This window comes from Dasypus novemcinctus, chromosome 7, assembly GCF_030445035.2.
Source record: "Dasypus novemcinctus isolate mDasNov1 chromosome 7, mDasNov1.1.hap2, whole genome shotgun sequence".
In the NCBI taxonomy this organism is placed as follows: Eukaryota; Metazoa; Chordata; class Mammalia; order Cingulata; family Dasypodidae; genus Dasypus; species Dasypus novemcinctus.
The window spans coordinates 18,998,570-19,019,853 of record NC_080679.1 but is presented as its reverse complement, the minus strand read 5'-3'; the positions used below and the strand labels follow the sequence as shown (position 1 = coordinate 19,019,853).

General features: G+C 36.9%; 1 protein-coding gene across 13 annotated transcripts in view; it reads right to left on the bottom strand.

Annotated features, from left to right (window-relative positions):
* The window catches only part of DOCK10 (dedicator of cytokinesis 10), a 281,603-nt gene that overhangs the window by 23,849 nt on the left and 236,470 nt on the right, over positions 1–21,284 (bottom strand). For 6 of the 13 annotated variants that reach the window (XM_071216098.1, XM_058300030.2, XM_058300024.2 and 3 more), the window contains exons 29-47: positions 20,691–20,774; positions 18,306–18,402; positions 16,643–16,687; positions 14,204–14,379; positions 13,962–14,078; positions 12,738–12,849; positions 11,916–12,037; positions 11,710–11,824; positions 11,555–11,621; positions 11,286–11,333; positions 10,623–10,724; positions 8,521–8,645; positions 7,520–7,632; positions 5,137–5,274; positions 4,304–4,486; positions 3,647–3,757; positions 2,540–2,755; positions 1,022–1,079; positions 597–695 (exon numbers count right to left, since the gene is read on the bottom strand). In XM_071216098.1, the coding sequence (XP_071072199.1) occupies positions 597–695; positions 1,022–1,079; positions 2,540–2,755; positions 3,647–3,757; positions 4,304–4,486; positions 5,137–5,274; positions 7,520–7,632; positions 8,521–8,645; positions 10,623–10,724; positions 11,286–11,333; positions 11,555–11,621; positions 11,710–11,824; positions 11,916–12,037; positions 12,738–12,849; positions 13,962–14,078; positions 14,204–14,379; positions 16,643–16,687; positions 18,306–18,402; positions 20,691–20,774 (2,128 nt within the window). The remainder of the gene's footprint in view (positions 1–596; positions 696–1,021; positions 1,080–2,539; positions 2,756–3,646; positions 3,758–4,303; positions 4,487–5,136; positions 5,275–7,519; positions 7,633–8,520; positions 8,646–10,622; positions 10,725–11,285; positions 11,334–11,554; positions 11,622–11,709; positions 11,825–11,915; positions 12,038–12,737; positions 12,850–13,961; positions 14,079–14,203; positions 14,380–16,642; positions 16,688–18,305; positions 18,403–20,690; positions 20,775–21,284) is intronic. The other 7 variants (XM_058300032.1, XM_058300034.1, XM_058300027.1 and 4 more) reach the window with 3 other exon arrangements.

Here is a 21,284-nt window from a genome sequence, read left to right as displayed (position 1 = left end):
TTTTTACAGAGCAACTCTTTAGTTACTTTTATAAAATCTTTTTGTTTGACATGGAAATGGGATATTTTTAATTAAAGGAAATCCATATCATAAATCATTCTATGTTATAAATTGTTAAAATCAGTTTATGCTTTTAGAAAATGAAATGGAACATTATGAGTATATAGTTCAGCATATGTACTATTTTATAGTCTGTATTTTTACATCCCTTATTTTGAATTCACAATTTTATTGCATTTACAAATCAAAATGGCTTCCTCTTGTGGTTTTAACTGCTTCATCAATTTCAGAATAAAATGCCAAGGGTAGATCAGTAGGCAGACTGATAGCAAACTAGGGCTATAACTCATAATCCCAAATATTGGAGAGTAAGCAGTTCTATTTGTTGAGAACTTTTTAGTAATGTAAACGTCATCAGTTTTGGGTGGGATATCTGAACGGTAGTAGCTTAAGGTTTTACAAATAAGTTGTGTAGGTCTGAGATAGATTTTGCTTCTAAGAATGCATTCAAACCGTTTTTTTGGAAAATACAAGCAGCAACTCCATTTCCTCTGCATGGTTATGTGGGGGTCAACAAGCATGGTTAGACCACTCACTTCCTCCACCGGGAGTTGTTAGTAATGGGTTGCTATCACAGGGTTGGGCATCCTCCAGGTGCAGGGATGGTGTGCAAATCTTTTCCATTTTCCAGTAACCTATGGTAGTGCAAGATGAGGTTAGGACACTGCTACACGTTTGTGTTAAGATGAGTTTATTAAGCTACAAATCATTACCCAATGAGGCATTCTCATTTTGAATAAAGAAGCTGACTACCTGTTAGCCTTGCTGCACATAAAATGTATAATGGCATGATAGAGATGAAAATGTAAAATGACGGCATAATTAGAAATATCTATGAAAGTGAATATTACTCTATAAGACATAGCTGAGATTAATGAAATCTAGACTTTATCAGTTGAGTCTAAGCTAGGTTTCAGCATATTGATCTCTGGATACTTTCCCCCTTATGCGGTCATCTTACCCTTTCTCTTCAGGTATTCTGCAATGAGGGCAGCAATGTGGATATAACACATAGCAGCCTGTAATAAGGAAGAAAACAATGAAGTCAAGAGGAGGGTGCACCATGGAATTGACTATTTATCTAAATAGGACCAAGATGAGTCAGGATTTCACATCAGAATAGGCGAGAGAATCCTTGGTAATGACAGAATGAAAAAGAAGACTCAGTTAGATTTCAAAAAAATTCACCATAAAAAATAAAATGAGTATTTAGGACTTTTTGGTTTGTTTTTCTCAATGTAGTTTCCAGGTGCGTGAATGAGCTGGTCTGGAGAAATTTTCCTTAGACTTATCTTTCTCCCTTAATATTTAAGCATTGAAAAAGTTTTTTGAGCCAAAGTTCTCTTTTCTTATTAAATTTGATAAACGGTAGCAATTGGATCTAATTTGGAAGTAAAAATAAACTGCTTTCTTACTTTTCTCTACTTCCAATAATAGCCCCTCTTGAAATTTCTATGGTCTTTAAAATGGTCTCACAATTGAATCACAATTTAGATTAAATTGTGAGATCTTCTAATGGAACACTTGGGATCCCCTCCCACCCCACTCTCAACCAGGTTATATATTGGCGATATTTTACTTTTCTCTAATATCTCCTTGAACAATGTTGAACACACACTACAAATTGACTTCTTGAAGAATCCAAATGATTTCAGCTTTTTTCTTTTGACACTTTCTGAAGGACTTTCACCATTTCCAGGACATTCCAAAGGTACTGGAGTTTCTTATTCTTGTCTTCTTCAAACTGTGGCCAAGTCAGGCCTCTTGTGGGCTCTATTTTCATTCCAGAGACCCTTATCAACTACACGTGCTTAGAAGAGTTTCAGTTTTAGGACCATCATAGATAGATTAACCTCTTCCCAAAAGGGGCTCATTTCTGGGAAGAGGGGAGAATTTTCCCACTTGGTACCCAGAAGTTGCTTGGATGCTGTGAATTGGTGCATATAAATCCATTCAATGTTTAAACTGACCCAGAAAAGTTAGATAATTGATTTATGGTCTTTATACAGTGGACTCTTGTCACTCAGCTCTCAGGAGTCTTGGTTTTTCCCCCACCAGTTTAGACTAGGTGCAAATGAAGGCTGATTACCCTCTACCTGAGCTTACTCACCATGGTGGCAAGATTCTCTGTTCAATTACAATTGCAGGGGAAGAATATCTAACACATTAATTTATAGAACTCTTAATTTCCAGACACCTTTATGAACTGTCCTTCTTAGCCTGAGGACATTCAGTTCCACACAGCACTTTTAACAAATGCAGATGGTCACACAGACCCTGGCCTTTACGTGATGCTGTTTATTCAGAGTCAAACCTCCTTGAATACTGCATGCAAATTTAATGTGCATTATATATAGTTGGGTCATATTTAGATTGCTGGAAAATTATGGCAACATTTTAGAATTTCTTTTCTGGATGAAAATTAAATTGTCCTTAGAAAGTGGACAATGCTGATGGAGAATGAGCCTTTGTTAATCACCTCGGATAAATCTCCATTTCTCGCATGAATCTTGGCCATGCTTTCCAGCCAGGTCCTCCTTAGCTCGGGGGTGCTTGCATAGGAGTTTGCCAGGCTGTACTGGAGATCCACCAACATCTCAGGGTCTTTCTCATGCTCCTTCATCTGAGCCGTGGCCATCAAGACAGTCCTTATACGTTTAGTCAGATCTTTTACCTCAGCTGGGAAATTGCTGTTCTTTGGAAAAGAAAGAGCCTGGGTCATTATCTGCTTAGAATTCATAGGTTAACATACTTCAACCATAACTACTAATTATGGTTTGCATCAGAGTTTGGTACATTTTATATATTGTGCATACATATATGTGTATATTTATATGCATTCTATGTATTGTGATGGTTCTACTAATTTGAAGGTAAGAATGGCAGGAAGTTCCATTTTATCTTCTAGCCAATCTTGTTCTAGGAATAGCATCCTGATTTTCCTTTGAGATCTTCTCCTTCCTGACTCAAGTTCATGTGATTTGAACTCCATTCCTAGGCACCAGGGGTGGTATATGACACTGTTCTGGCCAGTCATATTCTTTGATCTCCCAGGCCATACTCTTTGGTTGAGTGATGGGCATGTGACACATGGTTGGTCAAAGAGATTCAGTTCTGGGATGTTAAGTGACACTAATGAAAATGTGGTGTTTTTTCGACTTGTAGGATGCTACCTGTGCTCGCAGAGTTTCTGAAAGCAAGCCCATGGAAAAGCCTGTAAACACAGAGGGAAGCTGAACTGTGAGACAGATAGACAGACACACACAGACACACACACAGAGTTTTCAGAATGTGCTAAAAGAAAGATGAGCTGAACTGAGCAAGAACGGGATTGAGTGAATCACTAAATTTCTACATATCTACGGTAAGTTTTGTTACATACCATTTAACAACTCATTTTTGAAATTCCACTTAACATATCACAGGCTAAAGTATAAGAGCTATTGACTCAAATAAGAAAACTCAAAGTCTCAATAAACAAAATACAGAATTTTTGTATTTTTTATGATCTTGATTTTCCACAAAAGAATCCACTTCAGTTTATTGCTAATTGTTTAAAATAAAAAGCCCACAAAACAATTCTTACTTTCATTTGCTTGTCTCCATTAGCAAAATTATTGGCAATTGCAAGGGAATGCTGAAACCGAGAGCCTCCAATCCCAGCGTCTGCTATTAACTGGCTTACAGCCTTGATAAGCTGAAAGAGAAAAGAAAAATGAACACTAAAGGCAATTCAGAAATAGTATTTTTTTTTAAACCAAGGGATTAGATGAATAGAAAACAATTTCTCTTTGTAGAGTCAATGAATGACAACTTTATGTACTAAATCTTCAGAAGGTCATATAATCTGGAGATTTTTATATAATCTCAGTGATGGCAAATTCCTCAGATACCTAGGGAAGGCTTCAGGAATCTCAGGATGCCTTGAAGGAAGATACTTGTGTGTTTCAGAATTTGGTGGGATTTGGCATCCTAGAGCCAACCACGATCTCCTGAACTGTTCCTTCTATGTGATTCTGTTTCCTGGTAGAAGAAAGCAGGGCACAAGTGGATTTATGGATTCTACTGATTTCTGCTCAGCTGCTCTGCTCTTAAGAATAGGACCTGAGAATGGTGGCCATTCTTTGGAGGAATCTGGTAGAAGAGTTGCTACTTGGTTGTCCTGGGGACAGAAGGTTTTTATCAATGCTGAAACTGATCAGAGGTTTTAATAGCAGCATCAATGAAAACTGGTAGTACTTACTTGCAAGTGGGATCGGACAATTGACTTCTGCTTGTTAAATTCAAAGTTTTTCCTCATGAAAAAGTATAGAAGTGCTGAGGCTTCTGTCTGAGTGGACCGTGACCTGTGGTTACAGCATTTTAGGACTTCATAGCAGAATGATCCACAGAGGTCTGCTGGCCCTTGAAAGAACGCTGAAGGAAACTACAGAAATGGAGGCAGGGTGCAGTGAGCTCTGTACATTCTCATTCTCACATTTTAAAATTTCCCAAAACAAAATATCTTTCTTTGCCTTTTTTCTTAACACCTAACTCCTTTTCTTCCATTTTGAAGTGAAGAGGATATAATTTTATTTATGTTAATATTTCTCTTTTCTTCTTAGGAATAATTATGCTCTTAGTGTCCCTTGTATCAGTAACTGATGACAACACAAAATAATTGAATGAGGGCTTTGAAACGTTCTCTCTTCACCCAACATTGTTAAAACCATAGTTATCATTTACAGGTGTTCTGAATGCTGGTGGCTAAATCTGCTTTCATGTGGACCTTTACCAAGTTAAGGTAACTAAGCATGAAGAGCCATGACAGTTGATGGTGTGCATTTTACTTAACTTTGTGCTACAAATTCTGAAAAACCAAAGAACTGATGGCCAGTTACTAATTTTATTTCATTTTTGTTTCCAAGTAGATAGGATGTCAAGGCTGTGAACTCATTTTGAGACCATAAATTAAAATCTAATAAAAACCAAAATAGAAGAAAACAGGCTTTTTTCCCTCCGCCCTGAGATGTGAGGATTAATGTGCGTTTATATCAACCTTAACTGAGCTTTCACTAGAACCTGGCAGACCCTTACCTTGGATACAAACAGCCTCAAGGAGGCAAACACATGCGTCAATGCTGTGGCCGACTGGTTGACTTGGAAAAAGAGCATGTAGGTATCAAAAACCCTTTTCATTATTGAATTTTGACAGTCAGACTGTTGAAGTTGTCTCTGGAAATTTAGCACAGAGGTTATTTAAGATAAATGATAGAACAAACACCTGTATTCTTTCAACCAATATTCATTGCAAACTGGTTATGTGGCAGGCACAATTCTATGTTTTGCAAATAAAGTGTTTGATCAAGAAGACAAGGTCAGGGAAGCGGACTTGGCCCAGTGGTTAGGGCATCTGTCTACCACATGGGAGGTCCACGGTTCAAACCCCGGGCCTCCTTGACCCATGTGGAGCTGGCCCATGCGCAGTGCTGATGTGTGCAAGGAGTGCCGTGCCACACAAGGGTGTCCCCCGTGTAGGGGAGCCCCACGCGCAAGGAGTGCGCCCTGTAAGGAGAGCTGCACAGGAATGGTGCCACACACACAGAGAGTTGATGCAGCAAGATGACACAACAAAAAGAAACACAGATTCCCATGCTGCTGACAACAACAGAAGTGGACAAAGAAGATGATGCAGCAAATAGACACAGAGAACAGACAACCGGGGCTGGGGTGAGGGGAAGGAGAGAGAAATTAAAAAAAAAAAAAAAAAATCTAAAAAAAAAAAAAAGGAAGACAAGGTCCACCATGTTCTCAATGAAACTTAAATAGCAGTGATTGAAAGAGTGATTAACTTAGAAAAAAAGAATAAAATAGTATGGCAGAAAATGACTGCTTTGGGGTAGGATTACTTAGATAGAATGCTCAGCAAAGATCCTTAATTGACTTGTGAGCTGAAGGAACCTGCCCTGGGAAGACCTGGAAATGTCCCAGGAGGAAGAAATAGCTAGTACAAGAGCTCTGTGTTAGAAAGGAGCGTGTGAGTTCAAGGGCAAGAAAGAAGAGCAGAGTATTTGGACTGTGGTGAGTGAGTACGGTTGGAAGTGTGATAGGAGATAGATCCCAGGCACATCAGATCCTCATAGGTTTTCAAGATGTATGAGATTTAAATGACCTTTCTATTGAGGAATAAAGAATTAAAATACGTCTTCTCCTTTCTCTAGCTCCATGTTGAAGGTTGACATGACAGTATGGCTTTCTTGGTAGTAATCATGCTGTTTGCTATAAAAACTTTCTTCAGTAGAGTCAAATTTTCCTGGCTCAATCCTTAATAGGCTAGCCTGGGTCTGTAAGCTGGTTTGGTGGAACTGTAAATGTTTGTAATAGCTTTCCTGAGATATAATTTACAGATGATAAACCACAATTATTCAAAGTGTGCCATCAAATATATTTTGACTTAGGTATATACTCATGAAACTATCACCACAATCAAAAGATAATGAATATCTTGATCATCCTTAAAATTTGTCTAATGCCTATTTGTAATCCCTTCTTCCCTCTCCTCTTCCCCATTCAGATCAGGTTACCACTGATCTGATTTGTTTCTATAATTGGCATTTTCAGAAATTTGATACAAATGGAATCATCCAGTTTGTGCTCTTTTTGTTTGAAGTCTTTCACTCAGCACAGCTATTTCGAGATTTGTCCAGGTTTTAGTGTATTTGGATAGTTTGTTTTTTTATTGCTGAGTAGCATTCCATTGTAGGATATACCACAAATTTTTATTGAGGTTGTCTCCAGATTTTGGTCATTATAAATAAAGTTGTTATGAACATTTAAGCCCAAGGCTTTGCACAGATATATATGCTTTCATTTCTCTTTGGGTAGAAACCTGGGGCTGGAATGGCTGGATCACATGATAGGTTAATATTTAACTTCTAAGGAAACTGCCAAACTGTTTTCCAAGTGGCTGTACCCTTTTACATTGCCACCATCAGAGAATGAGAGTTCCGGTTTCTCCACATCTTCAGCAGAACTTGGTATTTTAGCCATTCTAGTAGGTATGTTGTGGTATCACACACAGGAGGCAAACGAGCACGTTTAAAGAGGCCCAGCATTATTAGTCTTTGGATCTGGCTGTAAATTTAACATATAGCAGAGTCTGCCTCTCTTTTTCAGACTGAAAAGTACACAGTCCCATCTCACTCAGCCCAGCTTGCCTGACGGTGCAGCAGGATAATTAAGAAGAAAGAATGCCTCTTATTTGATAATATGAAATATATACATGTGTATATCAATCAAAATTAGTCAGCTTCTGTTAAAATCAAAATCTCATGTTTAACACACTTCTTTCCTCACAGTTAAATTGATTTAGTTAGGTTAACTGATTTAAAAAACATTTAAAAACTATGTTCTTCTTCCCCATGATGGCTTTTTCCCTCCCATTTTATCAGTTTGCCAAAGAAGTGCTGATCCTTCTTACCTGGTGGATCTGAGTGAAGAGGGATAACAAGTCGAGAATGGTGAGGCACACCTCTGTAGCTATATTGGCCTCAGTATCCACATGGTGCACGAGGTCTATTTCATTGGAGTTGCCTACAAAATATAAAGTAAGGCATGCATGTACTTTCTGAGAAAATTCCTTGTATCCCCAAAAGGACTTTCTTTTATTATAATATATTCAGAGTTTACTGATATTTCTATTAGTCATTAAACCAAAGTACTTTTGCTTGTTCAATTTCTATATTTGCTGAATTAAAAACACTAGTCAGAATCATTAGTGTGCCTCTTTCATTCCTCAGCTCTAGGGTTTTCAAAGGACTGGGGTTCTTTTCCATTAATCTGCCCATTGTCAGGGTTATGTTTCTTTCATAATCAGGCTAGGTCAAGTTCCAAGCTAACAGACCAAACATATAGTCTCAGTAGACAGTCTACACTAATGCCCCCCTTGGAAAGACATAAAGAGCATATTTACAGGCTAAGTCATATACCTTTAACAGGTAACTATGTTAGTCACATGTCCATAATTGTTAACATTTACATGCCACAAAATACCATGGGCCCATTTTTAGCTCATTCACCAGCCGGAATATGTGAATCTACTGAATTCAAGGTGCTGCACTTAACTGCTTCTGGCAAAGAAAACTTTATCCTCTTTCCACAGAGTAGACAGTCATAACCCAGTTGAGAGAGGCCACCATGGTCTCAGATGACAAAAAGCCACTTGTTTTCAAGGGAACTGCACTAAACACATTATATTGAGAGTTTTACCTTTTGAGCTGTTTCCTTCCCCAGAAAAGCACTATATTTTTGTTAATGATTCCTTGAGGATTCTCTCCTCTAAGAAATAGTCCTGGGCAGTGTTTTCAGTGGTATGACAGCATACTTTACATTTCTGAAATGCTATAATGCATTTCCTGTCTTAACACATATCTAGAGGAAAACTGGCCATCACCTTCTTCCTACCATTTCGGGTTTACTTACTGGTCATGGTGTTGTCTAGCATCTGTAAGAGTTTGGGGTTGGAAAGTGCATTTTTGCCTCGAATTATAGGTAATGTTTGGGATCTGTGCTGCTTGTGTCCTTCATGGCTGGAAGTGGTGTGCATCCTGAAAATTCAGTAAGAGAAGTGATTAAAGTAATCCCAGGACATAATATAATACAACACGTGCTTTCAGATATTCTAGGTGGAGTCAGATATAAAACAATCTGAATAGAAACTCTGATTGAAAATATGAATTATAGGAGACATGTCAAAAAGACTTTTTAAAAATACTTTTGGAAAACTTTTATTCAAGCCAAAATAGGGTTCCGAAGGATAATAGACATTAAATTTAAATCAGTTCAAGCAAACTCATTATTATTTAATGGAATCCTCGCCTCCCATGAATGTTCTTTCCATGCAAATGGTTTTACAAAGAAAGTCCATTAGAAGTTAAGTTGGCGATTTGCTGATGAGAAAGGAACAATGGCAGCCACATTAAAAAGTGTAATATTGTACAGCTCAGTTACATCAAATTATTTTTTTCAAGAGGTAAAAAGTAAAATCTGGTCTAAAATAACCCTTGCTTTCCTATCTCTACTTCCATTCTTTGTTTTTGAAAACTCCTCATGACTAAGCATTAATTTGGGCCATGTCCACCAGGGGGTGTGGGCCCATGATCATTGTGGGGGAGGGTATTTGGGGGGCCTCCAAGGCCACCAGGCCCCTGGTTTGGAGGGCAACAATGCTGGCCTCACTTAGTGCCCCGTGGCATTTCCAGCTGGGAAAAGGAGCCAGTGTTTGCTGTGGAAGTGAGAAACACTTCCTATTCCAGACTTTGATGCAAAATCATCATTCAGCCATGGTTGATTATTCTTGGGGTATTTCCTGTCCTGTAAACTACTCATAAACACATTTCTGGGAGGCAAGCAGGGAATTGAGATACCTTGAAGAGGCCGGACAAAAAGGCAACTGTTTTATCTTATCACATTCTTCAAGGACTGTTTGGTTCTGGCTCATTCCAAGGGTCTGAAGGGCTAAGGCCCAGCAGCGCTCACTTTGGCTTCCCGGAGCCAGAGCGTCTGGGCCATTCCTGAGGCTGTTAGGAGTAATGGGTTACGGGCTGCATGGCTTACATCTGACAGACTGCTTTATTCCCAGGATTTGAGGCTACTTCAGTTGGAGTAAAAGCTCTGGTTTCTAGCAGTAAGAGTCTGAAATCTGATCAACCAAATATCTACAGAACTGCAGTGACCTCAGGCGCGATACTACTGTCACTAGGAATGGGACATGATTCTTGATATTCCTCTATTCTATTACTATTTGCAAAATAGGTCTATTACATTTTTCCACTTCCGTTCTCACAACAGAGCAATTTCAAGGGGCCCCCGTGGACTGAGAGACAAAATTCATTCTACAATTTATTTGCTATATACCACTTGACTATTTCTTTCTTAAACAGTTTTTAAAATATTGCCATTTTTATGTTATACATTATGATGATGCTTCTGTGAAGAATGACTCAAACTGGGAACATTTTTGCCAAGAATCTTATTTCCTAGATGTAGAGGAGCTTCGAAATATGATTTCAGGCCAAATGTTTCCCTTCAGGTACGTCAAGGAAGGAAGGCTCCAGGTCCTATATCTAGTTAAATCAGTTTAGTGACTAGGAAATCTAAAGTGGGCCTATGGCCCTTTAAAAAACAATTGCCTTTTGGCCCTTTAAAAATCAATTGCAGCTTTAGCACATTGCTAAAAATATTACCAATATGGAAAGGAATAGGGACACATAGACTAGATTTTGCTTTGTCACCAAGAGATTGGCAAAAATGAAAAGAGGCACTTATTAGAATTATGTCTACCTTTTTAGGCTTATCAAATTGAAATAATCATTAACCCTTATTCTGTGCAAGATATTGTGCTCTAGTTGCACATAAATAAGGCTAAGTTTTGCTCCTCAGCTCTTTACAAGCTGGTGGGGCAGATAAGGAAGCACCTAATAATTTTTTTTTTCCCAGCAAAACATATAGAGTTACTTGAAATCTGCATCTGGTTTGAACTAACCCCCTGCCTACCCCCCCACATGATTTAAATGTGACATTACCATTGTGACAAGAGACCTGATGTCTGGCAGGAAGGATTAGATCCCTTAAGAGTTCCATTATTCTGTGTGGATTGTACAAATTTAAATGCAGCAGCAATTTTTCTGCAAGGAAAACCAGTTTTAATCATAGCTCAGTATTTATAATTTACAGCAAAAAAAAGAAAGGCAATTGACAAAGCAGTTACTGAACAATGAAATATTTCACATGCTATAATTTAATGAACAGTGAAATAATTTTTTCTTGAAATTTGGGTTTAATGAAGGGGCTGGTGTCTCTGTGTCTCTCACCAGAAAAGGATGACTGTTCGAAGCTATTCCAGAGGACTTTTTTAGTTTACCGCAAGTATTTTTGTAAATAGGTTTCTTCTAAGTTATATCCATAAAATGACAGATATGACATGAAATGTAAAGATTTCCTTTTAGAAATGTGAATTATTGTGCCTTTATCTCTAGACCACTTTGACAATTATTAGATCTACTCTGGGTAGAGGGAAATCTTCAAACTTCTCTGTTTAATGTAAGGTCAACCAAACAATCCTGACTGGCATGTTAAGATTTCTAACACATATTTGTAAGTCCAAGCATATATATATATACATACACACAAATATAATAGTTATTTTTAAAAGACCAGACTATCTTAATGGAATTTAAAATTATTACCTTATTATATTGCGTTTTCCTAGGTATCTGAAATTTTGAAGACAAACACTAGAAAGAAAAAAAAGAGTCACATCCTAATTATTCATACCCTATTATTTAAACAAACTGTTCATCCAAGTGTATTAAAAGAAAAATACATTTTCTTTAAGGCTTTTATGAATTAGTATTGACAGATAATTCACCATATAGGTACTGGAATGAAGGGTGGTAGAGTGAATTATTTTGAAGGATGTAGAAGAAAATATTATCTAACCAATACTAAAACTCACTCCAAGATGCTAAAGAAGTCAGACACCTCCGGACTGGGGGCTCTTTGCCAGTAGGAAATCAGGGTCTCTGAAAGGAAACACACATAGTATGAGGCTCTTTGAAATCGCTCTCTTTCTTCTTTTTTGAAAAAACATTTTTAAAGAGCTCTCTTTACCCTCTGAAATTGTTTTCATAATATGAAGAAAACACATAAGAAGACTTCTGGTTTCTGCTTGATCTAACTTGTCAAATCGAAGTGTTGAGCCTATCAAAGACAAAGGCCTTGGGATCTACGGAATTAAAGAACCAGCAGGCATTGAGTAAGCACAAGACATTTTTTATTTGCAATCTTAATAAGTAAGTTCAGGAGGGAAGTTATACCTTTTCACAGTTGTCAGTCTTCTCGCTGCTCTTTTCATTGGTACTTGGATTGGAGTCAAGACTTGCTAATGATGCTCTGGAATCAGCATGGTTCACTGTAGAAATAGCTATTGATGAAAATGCTGTAAACACAAGCCACAGCACACACATGGTAATGAGATGTATGTGTACACAAACACACACAAGCTAAAATGATAAGCCAAAAGAAGGATGTTGATTATTGAAGTGGTAGCAGTGTTGTGAAAGGGTAATGTAATAGATTTTGGGAGTGGCATTAACATATGTGGTATCTGTAGTATTAGTACAATGACCTTGCCAACATTAAGAACTTGGGAAAATTTGGGCCATAAAAGAATTTTGAAAACTTTTAAAAGAAAGATATTTCCTGTTTTAAAAAGGTTTTAATAAAAGTTTATAAGAATACTTCTGGAGAAGGAGTTTTCAACTTTTGACAGTTTGTAAGAAGTTAAAATGACATTTCCAAAATAGTTCTTAAAAATAATCTTTGAAGTTGAAGAGCTATTACACTGTAAAAGGCTGGATGCAATGGAAACTTAAAGACTGTTTCCAGAATGAAGCAATTTGATAACATCTAAATAGATTGCTCCTTAAGCCAAGTAAAAAAGAAGGTTAAGTAGAATAGGAAGACATTGGATGGCATTCAAAGAAATATGTAAAAAACACTCTTCAGATGTATAAATGTAGTACACTTGCCATATAGATTATGAATAATGAATTATGAATTGTGTAAAAAGCACAGTGATATACAATGTAAATACAGATGAGTGTTAAATATAAGTGTGCTCAAAGCATTTGAAGTACCTGCTATGGAATTTAAAACATCTTTAGAAAATGATGTATCCACAGAGTTTGCATGTTTCATTGCAGTCTGGATTTGAAATCCTCCATTCGTACTTAGGTCATCTCTAGACCCCTATACTCCAAGAATAGAAGAAATTAATGGAATTGCAATATTTCAACACTGTAAATCCATATCTACCTTCTTCATTATCTTTTCGACAGGATGATATTTAATTTGAGCTTTTATATTCCAGTAATGGGTCTCCTCCCAAAATAGGCAATGTTGAGTAGAGTCAAAATCATACTTTTTGTCAAATTTGAGCTTTTATGTGACTTTTTAAAAAAACAATTTGTAGAAGCTATCTTTTAGATATAGACTAAATGGCTGAATGGTTATTGATAGATTTATGAGTTATATATTATTAGCCATATTATAACGTGTTCATATATTATTATCATGGATTATATTATGTATATTAGTATACTAACAACTAGATTTAAAAATGTTCTTTTTATGCCAGGCTCTATGATAAGTATTTTCCATTCTACAGTTTAATTCTCATTGTAACCCTGTGATGTAGGTGTTTTATCTCATTTTATAAATAAGGAAATGGAAGCGTGAAGAGTTTGAATAAATTATCTAAAACCACACAGATAGTAACAGATAGTGCTGGGATTTGAAAAACACTGCCCTCCTCCAATAAAACAAGCAAATAAACAAACACAAAGGCCTAGCTCCTAACTGTTAGAAAGCAACGCCTTCCATCTCAGTCGTGCGTTAATTCATCTGGGTTTTGAACACAGGCAATGGATCTCAAGTGGGTTGTAATGCAGTCATTATGAGGGCATAATGGAGGACGGGTGCCAATGGGCCACTTCTGGGACTGGGATGGTTATAAGGCACCTGGCTGTTCGAATATCAGGTGGGCAAGAAGGAGATGCAGAAAGGTGGGAGGTGGGGGGTGCACACTGATGATGGGGCCATGTATGCAACAGAAGAACCCAGTAGAAACTGGAGAGAAACAGAGGAAAATGAAAAAAAAGTGTAAAGAGATGGACTAGGTGGAAGGCTAAAGGTGATCCAGAACAAATGGTGCACTTGTAAATATCTCAAGATACCTTGCAAGAGGTATTGTTTAATCCCTAGTTTGCTCACAACTGGGCAAAATGGCTAGTCAGGGCAAAAACAGAAAAAAAGGCAAAGTCTTAATTCCAATAAAATTTTGCAATATTATGCAAACTTACCTGATTAGATGTATTAACTGTAAAAGGATATAAGTCCTTCAGGTAAATCCTTGGCATGTTGTCCAGAAGCATGCCATAGAGAGGCATATATAAACTTGCTATCTGAGCTTGCTTTTCCTAGGTGAAAAGGTAGTCGAAAGAAATGGTTCACATAAAAATCAATAGGCTTGTAGGTTTTCTATGCATTTAATGCAGTGAGCCATTAAATGGTGTTTAGGGAAGGGAGAAGGGAGATCACTTACTGGTTCTCTGTATCGATCATCAACTGAATGCTTAGCCATTAGGTTTTTTAGGACAGCTAAAGCTAAGTGCCTGATGTCTTGGTCCTCCTGCAGAGCAAAGCCAACTTCTCGGAGCAGAATTCCGATTAAGAAGTGTTTGCGGCAAAATTCATTTGTGACAGAATATTCAGGCATGTCTTTGTGGGGAAAGAAAAAGACTCATGTTATTGAAAATCAAATAATCACTTTTTAACCAAGACGGATTTATCAATCAACTACTCTCTGCCTTACTGCAGAGGTTAGAGTTGGGTTATGTCCTCAAGGACAGTAAGAGAGGCAGATATGCTGTGTGTACAAACAATACTCCAGGTCAAATGTTAAATTCCATCAACAGCAAGTATACATAATTACAGGAGTTGAGAGGAGAAGAATGTATTTTCTCTCTGGAGGAATGAGGAAATGTTATTGGAAAGAATGTTTGGTGATAGGCCTTTGAGGACAGGTGCAATTGGGAGATGCAGAGATTTGTGGGAACAGAATGGAGGCCGTGGAGAGAGGACAGGAGGTAGGCAGGGACAGGGATAGGGATTCCATGGTAGACTCTGGAAAGCACAGGTATGTGGGGGCCAGGATGCACAGTGGCCAAAAAAGGAGCAGTTAAGAATTGGGGCTTGAGAGATAGGACTGGGGCTAGATAACAGTGAGACTTAAGTGCACATTCCTTGGCTGATGGTTAGGTCCCACCATTACATGCTTTTTTTTTTTTTTTTGAAATTCTTTTTCTTTTTAAAGAAGCCCTAGGTTACATATATATTACATAAAAAACATAGGGGATTCCCACATGCCCCATCCCTTCCCCCTCCTACACTTTCCCACATTAACAACCTCCTTCATTAGGGTGGTACATTTGTTAGTGAATTGATGAACACATATGGAAGCATTGCTACTACCCATGGACTGTAGTTTCCATTATAGTTTACACTCTGCCCTGCACGATTTTATAGGTTTATAGGTTTTGACAAAATGTATAAAGGCCTGTATCCATCATTGTAATGTCAGGCAGGACAATTCCAATGTCCTGAAAATGTCCCTATGTTACATTACACTTGTTCTTCTCTCTCTCTCCCCCAGAACCTCTGGTGGTCACTGCCTTTATATCAATGATACAAGTTCTTCCATTGCTAGATTAATAATAATCGCACCAAACTGGGGGGAGGGTTGGAGGAAGGAGCAGGCGAACTCTGGGGATTTACAAGTCTATGGTTTAAATTATGTGCTCTTAATTCTGTAGGAAATGTGAAGTTCCTAATGGCTTTTGAGACCAGTGGCTTGATTAGACTTGGGCTTTATTAAGTTGTTAATGGCAGTAGAATATAAAAGGGATTAGATTGTAGGGAGATGTTGAGTGAGAGATACAGTGCAGGAGCTGGCACCAATGGGCTGAGATAGAAGGAACCTAGTAACAGAAGTAAAATGTTCAGGACAAGTGGGATGGAGAAGGTGAGGCAGCAAGGGTAGAGGAAACTCAAAGTAAGCTGTGAAAGTTTGGCCCTGAATGATGGAGAATATTGAAACTTCTAGTAATAATGCAGTTACTCAGAATTGTCCCATCTGCTCTTGACAGTAATCCTACCTTCCACTTACACATGATATCCTGTGTGCCAATTCTGGTCTAACCACTGTATATGCATTATCCCACTTAATTCTCAAGATCCCCTGAAGGATAGTTATGACTAGTAAGTATAATGAAACAGAATATTCTAGTGCAAAACTGACCAGGAGCAAGCAAGTTAAATATTTTGACTTTTCCAGTCCATGAAGATGCTACTGATGTTCAGGAAATGTGCAGATTTTAGGAAACTAAGATCAGAGGCCTTTGGTTAAATATTCCTTAGTGAAAGAATGAATGATATTGAAGGCCATATACAAACATTTCAATTCTCAATGAAGGGCCAGAGAAAAGATTTCTCCAGACTACTCTAAGGAATTAACTTATTAAAAAAACTTATATGATCCTAATAACCTCAATCTTGAAAAGACAATCTTGAAAAGCTCCAACCAGGCTGGGTGTGGTTTATCAAATACATATTTTAGAGAAAACCAGTTACATTGGACAAGAATGTCATTATATTTATCTGGGAATTTTATTTATGACATACTCTAAGGAAATTTCAGATGCTTTGGGAAATTGAAACATCTCAAGCACTGGTGAATAAATACGAAAGAATGCAAGACAGGAAATCATTAAATTATCTGTGACAAGAGAAAAGTTTAGTCCAATTTTTGGATATTTTGATTCTGTGATAGTATATATATGGTTATCTATTAGCATCTGGAAACTGGAAATCTGTAGACACAGTATACCTCAGTAGATTTCTTAGTGTCTATACTCACAATATTATCAAATTATAATACAGTTATTGACATTTAGATTATATAATATAAAATATCACTATTTACCTGACGCATGTAACTCTTGAGTTGATTCTGAAGGTGTCAAAGGATCTGGGTTTAATAAAAATAAACAGAATAGTTGGATATATGTAGACTAGGATACACACATATATTTATTAACCATGTGTAATTTGCATTGGAAAATTAAAATAGAATGTTCTGAGATGTAAATGTGTTACTTTACTATTGCTTTGTTGTTCAAGAATATCTTGTTTCCCCACAATAGAAAGACATGAACTGAATTACTTTAATTCTTTGCTTTCTGCTTGAGCACCTATTTTTCTATTAGAAATCTGCTTCCTATGAAATATATATTTTTGTTTTCAGATCCACAAAGAGACCATCAGGACTTTTCCTAAGCAACTGACAAAGAACAAACAATTGGCTTCAAAATGGACAAATGCAGTCTTGGTCTTCTCAGGTATCCTAGCAATCCTAGCTAATCCAGTAATAACACAGCACTAGTTTGTAAAACAAAAGCAAATACAAATACAAACCAACACAAAAAGCTTAAAATTTCAGAGTTCAAACTAACTTTTTTTTCTTTAAAGGTATTTTGATTAAACATGCTTCATAAATTAGAAAAAAACCCCAGCAATATATATAGTTTATATTTCTGTAAAATGGCAAACCTTTCATAGGCATGATTACTTACTTTACTCCCTTTTCCCCTTTAAAATATTAGTGGCAGCTCTAATACTACATGGGGCCCTTTATCATGTTAGTTTCTACTTTTCAGAATATCAAAATGGCTCCTTGTATATAACTTAGTCACTACTTACAAGTAAAGTAGCTCAAGTTCCTAAATCATTTTAAATTTTCCTTGTGTCTTAATTTTTGCTTAGTTTCTGATGCCCACATGGGTGATGCTTATTCTCTACCATGATCTTTCTGGTTATGTCTCTAACTAGATCTATCTAACTATCTATCTATCTATCTATCTATCTATCTATCTATCTATCTATCTATCTATCTATCTATCTACCTACCTACCTGTTATCTATTCATCTATCTCAAAAGTAATGAATGAAAATATTTTCTGTAAACTCATTAAGCTACATTAAGTATATAAACAAAATGCAAAGCCCTCGTGTTCAACCCCTCCCTCTCTCTGGCTTAGTGGTGTCAAGTATTTACAAGGCTGCATTCCCTCCCTCCTTTCCTCCTTCCTTCCCTCCCTCTCTCCCAACTTCCCTCCCTTTCTTCTTTCCTTTCTTCCAAGATATCAGTTTTCTTTATGCAACTCATTTTGAGGAACTACATTTTAACATAATTATGCACATTAATTAACAATTTTAAATGAGTGTATACTCATACATTCTTCCCTGTAAGTATATATCTCAAAATCAAAGGAAAGCTGTCTTTTGGAGCCATATGGTAAAAGAGAGTATGGGTCTCAGTTAAAATTCTTTGATCCACCATTGCCAAATTTTATAATTTTTGTTGGCTTTCTCTTCTATGAAAAGAGAAACACTGGCAAAAATTGAGAGCTGCGTTCAATACCACATGCCAATGACGTCTGCATTTTAATCTGGTAGTCTGGCTCATATGACACCTTCAGACATAACTGTGGCTGAGGAAAAAGGAAAACAACGACAAACAAACAAAAGGCAAAACAAAGAAAAATATTTACATTGTAGGGATGGACGACAATTCTGAGGGTCATTACCTGGAATGTGTGCTGATCTTATGGGGAGACACAAAGGAATAAAGTGTTCATGCTGACATACTTCTTGAAGAAAATCAAATTTATATTGGCATAAGTTCTGAAAAAGAAGCACTGGATGACTATTCTTACAAACCAAGAAAGTTAATAAAAACAAAAACTCGGCATTTATGCCTGAAAAGAAGATGCAATTATTTGTTGTATGGCCGTGAGATAATCGCTATCCCTCCAAAGCGCTAACTATAGTTAGGATCCCTATTTTTGGGGATTGGTTAAGGTCTCTTTGGGAAATGATCTCATTTGTACCTGCACTGAGCTTCTTTGAGATACAAACCTAGCTAGTCATGCTTTTTGCTTCTTTTAGCTTGTCTCAGGCATGTTTACTCTGAGAAAAATACTGCCTTGTCACAGATACAGAGATCTAGATTTCCACTCAGATCATAAATCAGACCATAACAGTTAGCTCCTAGGAGCCAGAGCTAAAGAAGACAATGGCACAGAGGAGCCGAAATAGTGGCAATCTCTCTGCAAGGTACTCTCTTGAAGAACATTGTTTAATTCACCTTCTTCTTCCCTGCCCTTCCAAACAGGTGTCTTTTCCCTAATGTTTGGATTAGCATAGTATTAAATGGTGTCCAGACATTGTCTAAGACAGTTGTCATATATGTGTCAAAACAACTAGATAAATAGGAACAATTAGCATGTTTATAAGTTTTCTGTTTTCATTCTCATGCATGCTAAATAATCCTTTTTAAACGCTATCATATTATATTCATTTTATTCATTAATATCAGCCAACCAAATAAAATATATTCCACTTGCCTAGAGAGTTTCAAATTACATTTTGTGGCAACTTCAGTCATAATTTAAAATCCCGCCATTTCCAAACAAGAGTATTTGACTTTCTCCTTTGTACATAAAAGTGAACAGGAGCATAATTAAATTACATGTTATATGAATAATTAACTTGAGTTAATTAAATTATATAAGTTAAATTATTCTTCACTGAGAACCTTATTAGTGTTTGGTCTTTGGAAAAAATATTTAACTTAAATCTACTATAATTATATCTAAATGGATAGTCTGACAATTTCATGTAAAATAGGAGCACTTAGGAAGAGTATCCTTTCAAAAAAGTATTTAGAATGAGAATCAGATACTCAGATAAAACCAAATGACATTTAATCATGAAATTCTTGTGGTGAAAGTGAATCTCCACTGCCTCAAAAATGAGGTTCAGATTCCTAAACATGGTATAAAAGACTATTATTTACCTTTTGGCCCCTGGACATCCATTATTCTTTCCCAATTCTTGTTCTCCTCCCACCCAGATAATTCCTTTTGGAGGCTTATCTCCTTCCCAATGGGTAAAGCTTCAAGGGAATCTGTCAATTCTGGAGCCTTGACCCCTCCTTAAAGGACTGGCTCAAAACAGGCCAGTCATGGGCTTCCTCTGTGCAATGTAAATCCTAAGCAGAGTGTTAAGCGATAGAAAATGCCTCCAGTTTACTCATGTAAGTAGCAGTAGCTGCAGCAGCAGTAACACCCTGGGCAAACTGTTCCTCTTTTATGATAAGTCCTGTGCTCTGGAACTGCCTTGGTCCCTGCTCTTTTCCAAGTCTGGTTCTATCACTGTTTTAATCAAGGTTATTTATGCCCAATACTCATCGAATACATTCCCTTTTGCTTAAATTGGAGTCAGTTTCTGTTGCTTGCAATCCTAAGAATCTTAACTGATGGAAACAAGTTACTTGATCTGGCTCATTTCCAGTCTTTTTTTTTTTTTTACATGAGGGCCCCTCCAACATACACCTTTTTGTAGCTCAGCAGTTCTCAAACTTGACAGTGCAGAAAAAGGATCATGGAAAAGTCTTGTTAAAACAAATTTCTAGGTCCCACTCCTAGCAGTTCAGTTTAGTCAATGCTGTGCTGCTCTGGGAACATACTTTGAGAACCACTGCTCTAGTCCTTATTCTTTCCCCATCTTTCCCGCAAGTTCCTCCTACCTGGGTAGGGTGACCAATTGTCTTTGTTTGCCCGGTACTAAAGGGTTTCCCAGGAAGTGGGGTTCAGAGCAAAAACCAAGACCGCTCTGGGCAAATGGGACTCCAAGAATTGCAATAGAAAAGAGTAACTCCTTTCGCCACCCATCAGAAACAGAAATGAAAATGTAAACACATTTTTTCTCCTGTCTCGTCTCTCACTAAGGAAGGAATTGCAAGACTTACTCAGCAGATGAACTATCATAAAAGGCTCCCTCTCTTTGGTTTTTTCTTTAGCTATTCAAAATAGATAGGTTACTGTTTTAGGTGGATATATACAAAGACCAGTTTATTCACTCAGAATGCCATCATAGAGAAAATAATCATTCCTGAACATGTTTCTTACCCTGAGATCTCCAGAAGAGAACATGCTGATGTAACTGTTAACCATCTTAAACACAAATCCTCGGTCCATAAACGTAAAGCAACGCTAAAAAAATAGGACAAAATTCCAAATTCAAATATTTTTTACTTCGAAAATAATTTTAAAAAATTTAAAAAGGTAATTAAATAGATTGAAGTAGAGTAACATTTAACTAAATGTGATATATAATAAGTATTGCAAAATCTTTAGGATATGTTTAAGCATTCATGTATACATGGCAACTAATTAAAACACTGGTACACACTTCTGAAAGTTACAAACATATTTATTAATTTTATAATATGTCACCTAGAACTTGGCAAATATTAATTATTTAATAAGTATTATTAAAATACTATATATTATAATATTATAACCCTTTCCTTTTTATATAGTTTAAGCTTTTACTTGTATAATTCTTTTTTCTTTCTTTTTTATTTTTGTTTAACCACATGTTTGTATTTTATCTGATTTTTTTTATTAACCAGTTCCATACTTTGTGGGGTTGAGCTCTTCTGTGGCATAACATTGGGTGGGAACAGGGGTGGTAGAGATGGGCCAGGAAAGCCATTGAAA